Source organism: Pagrus pagrus (genome assembly GCF_965226575.1).
Source record: "Pagrus pagrus genome assembly, chromosome: 12".
In the NCBI taxonomy this organism is placed as follows: domain Eukaryota; kingdom Metazoa; phylum Chordata; class Actinopteri; order Spariformes; family Sparidae; genus Pagrus; species Pagrus pagrus.
This window is the reverse complement of record NC_140196.1, coordinates 29,070,745-29,084,733: the sequence shown is the minus strand read 5'-3', so window position 1 is coordinate 29,084,733 and position 13,989 is coordinate 29,070,745. Positions and strand designations below refer to the sequence as shown.

Below are 13,989 nucleotides of genomic sequence, written 5' to 3'. Positions count from 1 at the left end.
GAGGGTGTAGATTGTGACAAATTCAGACCACCTGTGTGCTTGAAAGGTGGTTTGTGAATAAGTCAGAACGGCTAATCTACTTATCCACTGTTGAACTACATAAAACTCAACTCAAACAAGTTTCTCTACAACATATCTAAATACACAAACTCTGTGTTACACTGCTGCCTCATCATAGCTCTGAAGTTGCATTCTCTGACATACTGAGTGACAATTTTTTTGTACCTACTGAGCATTAGGGGTTTATTGATCCATCGATCCAGATCAATATACTGTATATTGATTCAATGATTGATGCAAATTGAAAACATCGATCTATATCATCATTTTTTTTAATTCGACTTTATTTAGAAATTAAACTGGCGTGGGGCTGGGTGAATTTTTATTTAACTTACCCGTTCAATTTATATTAAGGCTTAAAGTTGCGCATACTTAGGGGCATGGCTGCTTTGAGTGACAGATAGCCCCAAGCGGCCTGCTCAGCTTCACCTTGGCTAATTCCAGTCACTGAACTTTATCTCTTGGCCGTATTTTTAGTGTTGATGCCTTCTGGAGAATTTTAATTCAGATATCGGACACATAATATGTCTTTCTGTGTAGTTAATTCAACTAAAAGACTGGAGTGGAGGGACAGAGGCCGGCGTGTGGATTAAGGAGCATCTCTGTTGGCGTTAACCAGCAGTCAGCAGCTGCTCTCGAGGAGACAGCCAGAGCCCAGACCTTCTGGCAGAAAACACAGAGAGTCGAGAACAGTACAGAGTTTCTTTTGTGAACTTTTGAGATAAAAAAATGTATTTATCTTCACTCACACCTTCCATAAGGAGCCACACGGAGGTGCCGAAATCCACTGTAATGTACTATGTCTCTCTTATTTGACTTTACTTAATTATTTACTTTACTTCATGAACATACAGACAGCAATGAAAAAACATTGCGAGATAACAGAAAGAAATGAGTGAACTGGTGAGTGTTAACTTTGCTCAGACCAAAGACAAACACACACACTCAAGGCCAGTTGTTGCCAATGTACAAGGTATTCAGGCTGTTTGGAGCAAATAAAATGCAGTCAAACTCACGTGAGTTACATTTGGCAAAATTTGCTAATCTTTATGTATGGACACAGATAGATTGTGGTGACTTCAGCTCGTTGGGCTTTTTTGACTCAGTAAGCTTGCTTCACCCCTAACCCTTTTTTGATTAGCTGGAAGATAGGCGGAGTCAGGCACAGGCAAGATGGCGACAGCCAGTACCACCCACTTTGAGCTTCATTCTGGCTCTTCAGAAACCTATAGGTAACATCAGGGTGGCTCTGTCCACTATTATATACAGTCAATGGTCTAAGCACACCTCTTTCCTAAACATTCAAACAGTGCTAGCACCAGGTAGGTAATGGTAAGCAACCAAGAACAAGACCATGAGGATATTCACTACCCTCCTAGGAATTAATCGGCAATGTCGAAATACTTTGGAGAAAAGTCTGGTCAACAACAAACAGGACATCTCACTCAGCAGTCCGCTAACTTGGTGCTCTCGCTTTGGCAAAATCAGCTGATCTGTTTTAACAGTGTAGGGCTAAAAATTCAAACCATGGTGTCCTGTCAGGCGATGCAGTGACTTAAGGTTAATTTATGTAATGTAAAATGCCATAGGCTGAAGCTTCTAATCATGACTAGCGAAAAAAAATATTGTTTTGTATTTGACAGTATCACGGAGACAAATTTCCTTCTCTTGTTAAGTGCTATGTTGTTAATCCAAGTTTTACGTGTTAATAGAGTCAGTTTTTGGGATTCAACCAGTTATACTCATATACAATGATTTGTGTTTCTTTATATGGCCCAAAGCAAAAAAGAAAGGGCTGGCAGATTCTATTGTTGAACAGAGGTGAATTGAAGGACAGGTAAAACACCTTCTAGTCATTTTGATTCTGACTATAGCTGCTATCCTGAAGAGTTTGTATCCAAACTACAAACTTCATAGTTCAAGGACACCAAAGCAAGGTTAGAAAGTGTGTTTTTAACCTTGTGAGTCCAGTGAGTTTTGGATGTTGGACAAAAACACGACCAAATGAATGGTGACTTTGCTTTAATAAGCATATGTAAATAAGCAACTGTTTGCTAACTCATTCCACATAACTTAAAAGGGTTAATAAGGTCATATGTCATATATGCTAATATGTCAGAAGAGTCCACGTTTAAATTTTTATTTAAAAATTCAAAACTGTTTGCTGTCCGCTTTTATTTAAACAGGTATAAAGGACAGAATTGGTTATAATGTAGGACACAGACAGCAGCTGAAATATAATGCAGAGTACTAACTGCAAAATAATCACGTCTTTATTTTAAGCCATCCGTGAATCAAGTTCATCACAATCTACTTTCCAAGTGTCGACTAACCTATATTCTCTATAACTTTAATCACGTAAACTGATGACACTTTAAACTGCAGACACACGTTTGATATTTTTACGGTGATGATGCGCAGATCACAAGCAGGCATATATCCATGGACACCGCGGGAAATCTGTGGATTGGGTGGTCCAGGTCATAAAACTAAACATTGTGGTTGATATCAGATGGGCTCCTGGTGGTTGGAACAATACATCTCATTAATGAGGAAAACATCACATTACCTGCACTATAAGAAACGATACACATCAGTTTAACTTTGATTATTATGCTTAATGTTTATTATTTAAATCAAGAGGAAAGGACGTCTCGTTTGTCTTAAAACATATTTCCTCGGTTCTCTCTCCTCCCGTGGTTTCCTCACGTCATTACCCGAATCCTCGGTGGGCGGGACTATGACGAAAGGAAAGGAGGCCAGTTAGGGAATTGTGGAAACAATTTAAGAGAAATGAAACGTACCCCTGCTGTATTGCGGTTTACTGTGAAAATAGCCTTTGAACCAGGGTCCAGCTTGTTAAGGCTGCTGAGCCAGATTCCATATTCTGCTCTCTTCAATAACAAGTATCGCCCCCATTCACTGCTTATTTTCTCTGGTCCATTTTATTTTCAACACAGTTCTCTTGTTTGTTACTTTAGGCTATATATCACACACTAATTAGATAGCTTGCAAGTTGCTCTAGGATAAAAAAAAGCCTCTGATCTGATTTCAGTGAAAACGATTAAGCGGTCTGGAGAATTTCAAGATGCTGCCACAGCTATTCATTCTTTCTGACGAACAGCAATCTACTGTGTTTGCAAACATAACACACCAGGCCTGGAGAGCTGTAATTGGAGGAGCTGTCAAGCCAGAGTAGGGGAAAGCTGAAGTTGTCTTCAAACAGCAATTTAGCGGCTCCCTTCCAGAAAGATGCAGCTGAACACCTGTCAGAGGAAAACTGCTCATTTGATGTGAATGTTTTCTGCAGTGAGTTAAATGCTGCTGCGAGTCACATGTGCACCAATCTGTTATCTACTGTTACCCAGAGTTATGAGCATGAAGGTGGGCATGAAGGTGGCCATACCAGCTAACTGGTATGGCCGTCTAAATCACATCTAGGGGTGTCACAATCTCAATTGTGAGTCAGATATCGGTCGAAATGACATCACAATCTCAACCCTTGAAATCAAAGGTGGAATCGAGGATTTAGCCATGCCGCCAGTATCATGTCTGGCAGGCACGCCATGAGGAGAAAAAAATCCCCTCTTGCGGCGAGTTAATGTTCCCTCCTCTAACCTGAAGCTCCAGCCAATGAAAAGAAACCATGGCAACTGCTGATACAAGAGACACATGAACTGAACTCTAACCCCCTCCTGCCTCTATATCACCGGTGTGGAAATATTCATAGTACAGTTCCCGGTGAGTAATGTCAACAACGTTGGTGTTGTCAACAAGAAAACCACAGTTTGTAAGCTATGCTATGTGCTTGTACGATATGCGTCCAAAGCAACGACATCTCTGCAGGCATCAAAAAGAAGTAGACTTGACTGAGAAAACAACACCGATAACACAGGCAACTCTTCAGTCCAGCTAAACTTCCACAAAATTCCACTCACGCTAAAGCAATAACTAGCGCTATAGGGGTATGTGTAGCATCAAACATGCAAACTTATTGGGTGGTGGAAAACCCTGGATTTAAGCATATCATTAGCATACTGGAACCACATTACAAAATGCCAAGCAGGTCGCATCTTACCACTAAGGCGTTGCCCTCCACGTATAACAATGTGAAGGAAAAAGTTATTGGAGGTCTGAGCAGTGCAGATTTAGTGGCTTTAATGACAAATTGCTGGACCCTCCAGAGCATCACAGAGCTACATGACCATCACAACAAACTAGATTAAGTGTGCACTCTTCACATCTACAGTCACTAGGTGGCAGGTAGTATGACTTCTCTTCTTTTGTTTACAGTTAGTTTCCAATTGACTAGTGAAACAAGTTACCTTTATATTGTTAAAAAATTATTTGACAATAAGGCCTTAGTGTGGTACATTGCAAACAAATAATGGAGATTTTATCACTTACTACACCATGTAGACCTTATATTGAAATAAGAATTAAAAAATTTAATGAGCTATCATGGCATAAAACCAATGATCCTAGACCAGACTTGTCTAAAAATGGCATAGCCATCTGCGCTAAAAGAAATCAGAATCAGAAGACGGTCCAGGACATTGTGGATAGGAAATGTGCTGAAAAGTAATGATCAGAACACACACACACAGACACACAGACACACACACACACACCTCTACTACAGCCACACTTAATCCACTCATTGTACCAGACGATGCACCTGGGCCGAATCAGTGTTATCACCCTCTACACACACAATCACACGTCCCCTCACACACATGCATACAGAGCACAAAGACTATTGTAAGGGTAGTTGTCGGACGTCAACATAAATTAGCACACAGAGCAGTTTCAGGGCTTCATTAGCATTCAGAGCTTCTATAATTAGATGTGTGTGAGTGGCTGCTCTGGCACATGACATCATGTACCGAGTGATTTTAACATTGCTTTAATGAGACTATTCATTACAACTGATACCTTCAAACAGCATTTGCACCAACAGCCTGTACTCTCTTTTTGAATACAGTAACTATGTGGTGAAGCGCCAAATGACTTTACAAACAGTAAGTAATCATCTGCAACTAGCAGTGTTCCAAGCTGCTTAGCTTTTTTGCAATACATTTTTTAATTTACACATGAAACCCTGGAGGGAGAAGCTTCCCTGGTCCAAGGCTGAATGCTCCACCAATAATGTATTCTTTACTTGTTTGAATAATTTTTTAATATTTTAATTTTTTTAAATAAAGTCAAAATTATTTGATTCCAGCTTCTTAACCTCTATGACAGTAAGCTGAATATCTTTGGGTTGTGGAAAAACCAAGGCATTTAAGGACATTAAGTTAGGCATTGGGAAACACTGACCGACTTGTTTTGCTTTTGGGTCCCTACCCTTCACCTCCTGCCCTCTGTACATTGTGTATGTACTATGTCATTGTGTATGAGATGCAGGAAAAAATAAACAGCACTCCTGTGCATGAATAGTAGTGCCTGGGCCTAGATTGTTCTTTGTTAATTACTTTTTATTGTATAAATATGCTGCAATTTTAAACAAAACTTTATTCAGCAATATCACAATATGACCTAAAAGCATAAAAGGGTCAACACAGTTCCCAGCTACATAACGGGGCCAAAATAATGCAGAGTGTAACTTAGTTCATATACTGTAATACTAAAAAAAACATGTGCCGTTGACAGACATGAACCTTGGGGCCCTTTTCCCACTTGGTAATCCAGTCTTGATGCCTAAGTGTATCAGCCTGTGATATCTCACATTATCAATGACTGACCACCAACTCTTTCCCCCACCGGGCACAAGCACTGTGTAGCACTTTAACAAGCTGCAGTTTTATAAGAATCAATATATATATATATATATATATATATATATATATATATATATATAAACATAATATATACTGTATAGATTAGAGCAACTATAACTATAAATGCCTTTCATTTGTAATTAATCTACAGATTATGTTTTAAGTAGGGTTGTCAAAAGTATCGAAACTCAAAAAAGTATCGATACTAAAATGTTGTATCCAGATACGATACTCATTTCGTATCGATACATCCACCTACACTACATGACAAGAGTATACAACTGACATTTGTTCTCATTTTATGTGACCCAAAACCAAAAAGGGGAAGGTGTGGGGAAGACAAAGAAAGCAATTTAAAGTTATTGTAATTTTATTACCAACCAACATCTTCTTCTTCACACTATCTCATTATCAGCTCCTCAATCTGAAATACTTGTACACTAGTACAAAATCCTCTTTAAAGAAAAAAACAGCCTTTCAGAGTTGAAAGAAAGCTTAAAGTACAAAGCTTCTGTTAATCAGAAGCTAATCATTCATAATTTGATCTCACATTTAAAAGATGAATGCTTTTAAGCCCTAAAATGTCTGAACTGTAGATTACATGTTTTTATCTCTTCTTGCCTTAACAGCTGCAGTGCCCTGTTTGTTTGCCTTAACCAAAAAGAGAACACCGTCAGTGTGGTGATTGTGCTTTTACTTCTGACAAAGAGTAGGGCCAAATATCTCCCTCTCCTCACTCATGGCTTCACTGATCGTTGTACTGATGATGTGCAAATGTTATCCTGGCTCCAGGTTATCTCACTGAACTTTTGTCTGCTTAACAGACCACAGACTGTGACTGCATCCAGACTTGAAGCTGGGGTTGGTAATTCTGTTCAGAAGCATATTTTATTATATTTGTATAAAAAATCTCTCAACATCCAGACAGCAATAAAAATATCAAATGCTTTGGGGGAAAAAATGAAAGAAATCTGTTGTCTATGGCAGCAACAGGGCTGTAATATGTTCATCCAATCAATTTTAGCGGCCCAAAGTTGGTATGGACAGCCTATCTGTCCATCAATCTGCCCTTACCTGTCCACCCTGCGCTGACTCCGCCCACCACTCACTGAGCGTGAATGGAGTCTACGCTGCGCACTGCTGGAGCTGTGGTGGAGTGAGGTCATTGTTTACGGACAAGAAGGGCAGAGAAAGTATAGACACACTTTTCATTACCAGCTGTACCTACAGCAGCTAGCACTGCCAAACAGAGCAAGAAAAGAAAGACCGAACTTGAGAAGGCTACAAACAAAAAGAAGTTAGCAAGCTCAAGAGGTGAAATGAGTCAACATTGGAGTGGCTGTTCAACATCAGATGTAACTTTATGTCCTGTAAACACATTGAAATGAACCTTTATGTCCTGTAAATACACTTAGTTCTCCTTCCTTATCCAGTTTTCTGTAATTATTATAATTTTTGCAGAGAGAGGAGTTGGACAGGTGAAGATGAAAAGTAATATGAAAGTTGCACTAAGCTGGAACTCCTTTCTCTTATGCCAGGTACTCCAGGGTGTACCACAAAAAGTTCAAGTACAAAAGTAGAGCTTGTACACATTACTATCAAAATGCATAGAAAAAATTATAAAAACGTGAAACCATGTAAATTACTCTGAAAGTGAAATTTTGCAAATTTTGTTGGTAAATATGAAATGACTGTAAATGACGTAATTCTGATGAAACAGGCTATTTCTGGTCGATGTCAGGAATATTTGTCACTGCATAATACGCATCTAAAGTTGTGGTGTTATAATAAATTAAAAGTAATTTCAAGGTCCTTGAAAAGCTGTATTTACTGTCAGATAAGTAATTGTTCTATTGACTTACAGGACAATCACTGCCAGAACAGTAGATGATTGAGACAGCATCGACATCAGCAGCCTAACCTGTTGACCAACACTGATCTGTGTTTATAATCAGTCAAGAAACCTCTGGACGTCCTTCCTGAATATGGTGTTTATAATAATCGCACTGTATATTGTCTAAATGTAATAACACTACGAAGTGTTATTTATTTACATGTGTTCTGAAAAATTCAATAAACAAGAGTCTTACCTAATTCATTGTTATTATTAGTGCATCATGTAAAGTGTAAGAACTGTAACAGGTTGGTTGTTTATGCTGGAAGTGTAAAGAAAAGGCATTTATCATTTTCAAGACTTTATTCAAACAAGTTAGAGATAATGCAAAACAAAGAGTAAATACAGAACAACAAATAAATAGGTGTCAGGCAGAGTTCAGCACTTGATGTGATAGCACCAAACGTAGTTCTCGAATTCTGGCCTGTAAAGCAACAGATGAGCAACATGAATAGATATTTTTATGGAACAGTCAGACTGTCCTCAGCATTCTGTGAACATTTGAACTTTCAAGGGTGGATACTTTAGATATTCCTGGACAAAACTGTACAGATGTCTGACCTGTCGCCCTCCCACGTCCACAGCCTCTGCCTCCACTTCCTCCGACACTGCTGGTTGCCCTCCTGTCATCCTCTCTGACGGGATGATGTGCTTTGCTCTGGCGTGTCCTCGTCATCAGAGTAACGATGCTCTCACCGTGGAAGCTCTAACATGCAAAACATCATATCATAAGTCCAATACAATATTCACGTTCTTCTGTGAATCACTGAGGGAAACAAAAAAATAAACCTGTAGCAGGCCCACCACTAATCTTGTTGTTTTAGCTTTTCCATATCTAATGTTACCATAGCCAGATGCTGCTAGCTAACCAGCAATGAGTTACAACATCAAAATACACTTTGAAAACAATGTCTGAATACTAACAAAGCTAGCTTGACAGCCATCAGTACTAGCAAAGGCTATGTTGGTTGTTTACATTCAATATAATAATATTAGGTGTTTACTTACAGTCGAATGAGACGTGAGGTAGCTACTTGTAGTTAGATGTTGTGATGAAAAAGATGCACTGATACAGTCTTCTTCCTACCGCTCCTGAGGACTCGGGACTCAGTCGGTGGTATTCGTCAGTCGTCAGACAGTGCACGTTCATGGTTTGGGGGAGTGGCTTTGGAGAGAGGCCTGAGTGCAGGGGGCGGAGTTGACTGGCTGGATAAATCTAGCCTGGTCTTGACGGTTTTTCCATCTTACCAACCCCGGCTTTAAGACTGAAGGTGACAGAGATTTTGCCATTGTGACTGTTTGGCTTTTGATCGTCCTGCCTAAATAACTGAGGGCAGCAATGTCTGGATCTTCTGCCATAAATCTCTTCCTGATGCTTATAATATATTATAATATTAATATTATAATATAATATATAATATAATATTATAAAATAATATAATACAATATATTATAATATATTGTATAATATTATAATACAATATAATATTATGTTATATTATAATATAATATGTTATATGATATTATAATAGAATAGAATATTATATTATATAATAAAATATATCATAATATATAAATTATTGTCTTCCTAATCATTTTTCATTTGCTAAATCTTGCATTATCTTTATCACTGCTTTATCGTTCGTATGTAGGAATCTAATTTATTTTTATCAAGCACTATAAATCTTTTCTGACTCATTGACCATTTCTGAATCTCATAATCTTCCAGATGAAATTTGCAAAAAAAAAAATATACATGGAAGTGGAACTTGAGTTATGAAGGCAAGGCAGTGTTGCCTTTGAGGACAACAAAGTCCACCATTGTAGTTAGAGTTAGAGTCACAAACAATACATCCTGGCACATGCAGGCACTGTGGACAGGCTTTCTGAACTAATATCTGTGGTTACTTTTAATTAATTACACAGTCCACCAGCACAGACTTGTACGAGACTGAAGAATGAATAAATTAATTAATTTTTCATATTTACAATGCATCAACATGACCATTGTTAAAAGTCAATTATAATTTATAGCAAGGCTGTATATTAGATTATTTTGACATATATTGCAATTGCCATATTAATAGTAGTGGGAACAATCATGTTTGTGTCACAACTTTCACTGAAAAGACTTGATAAAATCATGATGATGTGACATTTGTTGTACCAAACAAAATATTTTCATTATGTTTACATTGTAATGTGTTTTGTGACACATTTTATCTTTGTCAAAAAAATTGCAATTTGGACATCGTACCATCGGCCATATTGCAATTTCAATTATGTTTCAATTAACTGTTTCTAGGTAATTTATAGTATTAAATCCACACTGGTCACTGCTGCCTGGACACGTGTACTGGTGGAATAGGATTATAGGAGTAACATATAAACCAATTGTCACAGTTGAACAAAAACACAGCTCAGTGGATGGATGCATACTTAATTTCTAAGTCTGTAGTCGGGCTAATAGTAAAGTAATAGTAAAGTCATTATGTACCAACCAGCAACAAGGCTACTCTTCTGGATCTCAATCGTTAGGCTGCAGCAGGGTCACATCGGAGTCAGTGAGGAATGTTTGACTCAGGCAATGACAGTCGTAAGTACATATCTATGGCACATCCATGCATGCTGGGAAACCACAAAATCCTACATATAAATCAATGGATCTCAACAAGAGGGCAGAATTACCCACAAAGCCTGTGAATTCTGGTCGTCCACAAAGGGCTTACACAGCTTAAGTTTCAGTGGTTAAGTGTTCAGTACTGTGCACTTTATTATTCTGCAGAATGAGTAATTTAACAACTAAAGTTTAACAAATAAAGGTTGTTAAGAATAAACTGAGCCAATATTGGTGTAAATTTTGTGATCAAACCTGCTTCACGTCTGCTTTAAGAGCTTCTGACTTAAACTCACCTGAACTTATTCATCAGGAATCTCTCAGTGGAGACTTATAGAATGACCAATGCTGCTTTTAGAGGCTTCCACGCCATACATAAAGTAGAATTTTGTAGTCAATTCAATATCCCAGAAAACACATTTTGCTATAAAAATGCTCAGACAGTAAAAAAAGTGTTAGCCTTCAAAAAATCTCTTTTTTTCCACAAGGCATGTCCAAACTCCTCTTCATCTTAACTCAAGGCCAACGCACTTTTAAATGACACGATTTTAACTTTTTTAATGATTATCATCATAATCAATACTGTCACTACACAACTACCAAGATGTTGCACATCCCGCCCTCTCTGGCACTCCATCCACCACTGAACAGCCTGAATTGCTGCCGCTGCTTGGCCAAAACCAAGACCATTCAAGCAGCCCAGTCTGAGGCAACACGCAGAATTAACTGTTGTGTCTGACTCAATCTGACCTAGACTCTCATTACCAGCCACAAAATACAGCGAGTCACCAAAGCCAGCAGACATAGGTGAATAATAACTGATACAGACCAAACAGGAAAGCAATGATTGGATTGCTCTCCTATTCGAATATGACGAAGGTTAAGAAAAATGGACTTTATATTTCATCTGAATGATGATACATGAGATGTGACATGGAAGCAACATTTAAATAAACATCTTTTTAAATAAACATCTCTAACTATATCCTCTGGTTAGATGCTGCTTCCACTGTGTGGAGCAAGATGGAGTCAGAGAGAGAGAGAGAGAGAGAGAGAGAGAGTGAGTTGAGAAAGACAAGAAAATCAGTCAGAAAGGATCAGCATCACTTCATTCTGGTCCATTCACTCTGTGTGTCTCTCCCTCGCACACACTCTGTGTATTGAAACCAATGACTGAAATAGAAAACCAACACTGTGCCATAATGTTTTAAGCGTTGTTCAGTGACAAAGTCTAAAATATTTGACTTATTTAGCCACATTATTTCTTTAAACATCAAGTTTACCAGATACTGTGATACTGCCACCACCAAAATGTCAATAACGAAGAAAAATCAGCAGCCCTGGCAGAGGACAGAAACTTCATCAACATAAACACAGGCACTTTGCTGAAGCCACTGAAATAAGTGCCCTCTGAACCCATCCACAACAATTCTGTCACGATTTAGGATTTTTTTGTTTTAAATTTTTTTAATAAAAAAAATAATACAAAATAAAAACTATGTATTATGTAACATACACAATATGATAACTTCCATACAAGTTACCGTTTAGCACTCTACTGTGGACGGTAAAGCACGAAGATCTGTGCTCCAACAGCAAACCTCTGCATACGATAAAAACCAGATAAAGAGAAAAGGAGGAATTCCGACTTATTTTGCGGGAGAAGAACAGACTGGTTCTTGTGATTTTATACGTGTGTTCCAAAAACTGCCCGAGGAGCTGCTGAGGAGAGCCTAATGTGAGTTAAAGTTGCTAACTTGCTTGGTGCAACAATTTTCCTCACTTTCACCATAAAATGACCCCATTCAGTGCCCGCGCCCGTCAACACCAGGCTGCACACTGATGAATTAAACAACATCTCATTCAAGAAGAGCTTCTGAAGGATCAAGACTGGGACAACAACTCAAAACCAAACATGTAAATAACAATCAGATGGCTATCTGAACAGTTCAAGTGCTACGGACCCGCTGTAGGGGCGGTGCAGTGAGCGGAGAGCCGGTGCCACTTACCACGCTGCGCCGGGATGAAGCCGTAACAAGAAGCAGCAGCGGAGCCGGACTGCGCCGTGTGTCTGCCCTCTCTCCCGTCCTCTCTCTCCCGCCTCTCTCTCCCGTCCTCTCTCCGCCTCCCTCTCTCTGCCCGCACTCGCTCTCTCTTCCTCGCAGTCCCTCCCTCTCTCTACCAACCGACAGCCCCCACTCACCAAATCAGCAAATTGAGGAGCTGAAATGGCTGCTGATTGATCATTACAGTGCCGTCAGCGATTAATGAGACACACGCATGCTCACGAGCACGGGAACACACACCATGGGCTGACACATTTCAATCAGCAGTTATTTTCAGAAGCCAGCAGACTGCTTTCTTAACCCTTTGATGCATCAAAAATGACCCGCAAGCATTTCTTATGTAATGTCATGAAATCATTCCCTGAAATCAAATTATTTTATCATTTCATATTCAAAGTATTCACTAAATGTCTTGTTTATCATTACCACAATTCATTTTTTTTATTTTGCATATCATGAACAAAAACATGTTTTGTATCACCATATCTACAGGCATGTGTCAAAAATGACAGGTGTGTAGCGTAACTTATGAAGGCCTACAAGTATATTAATGAGGGCGCCAGATATAACATTAATTATATCAAATTTATACAAAATATCTCAGGGTTTCGGCCTCGATAATTGGACACACTACAACAGGTCCAATGAAAAATGTTAAATAATAATCAAAAGAATGTCCACTCCCAGTTTACTTTTCAAAATTATTAATCAACTCAAACTTTGCAGAACACAATTAAATTCACAACCAACCTACTTCACCACAGTTCAAAACAGGGCCTGGATTTCACAAGCAAACATAAACAGAAATAACATAAATCACTTCATCCAAACTAAATCTCCTTCTGGAGCTTAAGAGTCATTAAAAAAAAGTCCATTGAAAATGTCCAGCCATGTAGGTTGAATGGGAAGGTGTGTGTGTGTGTGTGTGTGTGTGTGTGTGTGTGTGTGTGTGTGTGTGTGTGTGTGCGTGCGTGCGTGCGTTCAGTCCATGTGGTATGACAGGAGGGGGAAGGGAGAGTCCAACTTGGGAAATGTGGAGATTCCCCAGGTTTATGAAAGGGGTAAGGGTATGCGGGCTAGTGAGAAGTGGGGAAGCAGTGGTGAGTTCAGGGGCGGGCAGTCTCTGGCAAAAAGAAATCTTAAGTGTCCAACTGACGATTAATAATCCAACTGATAAGACTCACATCTAGGAGTGATAGTTCCAGCCTGCCTCAGTAGCAAAAAAAGGTAATGTTTATCAAACCCGCTCTGAAGGTAGGTGACCTGTGGTCATCAGACTAGGCCTCTCCAGGGTTATCTCCCAGTACTCCTTCCTTTCCAGACCCTCTTCCTCTGTTTCTGCTCCCAGTCTCTCCTCCTCACACACACTCTCCTGGTTCTCTTCACCCTCAGGTGTAGTGCACACCTGTGGCTCATATAACTTTTGCCACACCCACTCTACCACAGCCCCTCCTCTCCCTCACAGCAATCTCTGCTGTGAGGGAGAGGAAAGGAGCAGCAGTCCAGTCTGCTACGCCTGAATAAAGAACAATACAAACAACAATTTTGTTGTTGATTTGTCATTGTGTAACA

General features: G+C 39.2%; 1 protein-coding gene across 2 annotated transcripts in view; it reads right to left on the bottom strand.

Moving 5' to 3' along the window:
- The window catches only part of cdh6 (cadherin 6), a 123,524-nt gene extending 109,789 nt beyond the window's left edge, over positions 1 to 13,735 (bottom strand). The window contains exon 1 of one of the 2 annotated variants that reach the window (XM_084369693.1): positions 13,661 to 13,735. In XM_084369693.1, coding sequence (XP_084225819.1) covers positions 13,661 to 13,690 — 30 coding nt within the window. In that variant the 5' untranslated portion in view covers positions 13,691 to 13,735. Of the gene's footprint in view, positions 1 to 12,360; positions 12,426 to 13,660 lie in introns of those variants that run through there. The other variant, XM_084369694.1, reaches the window with a different exon arrangement.
- Between the last annotated feature and the right edge of the window lie 254 nt (positions 13,736 to 13,989).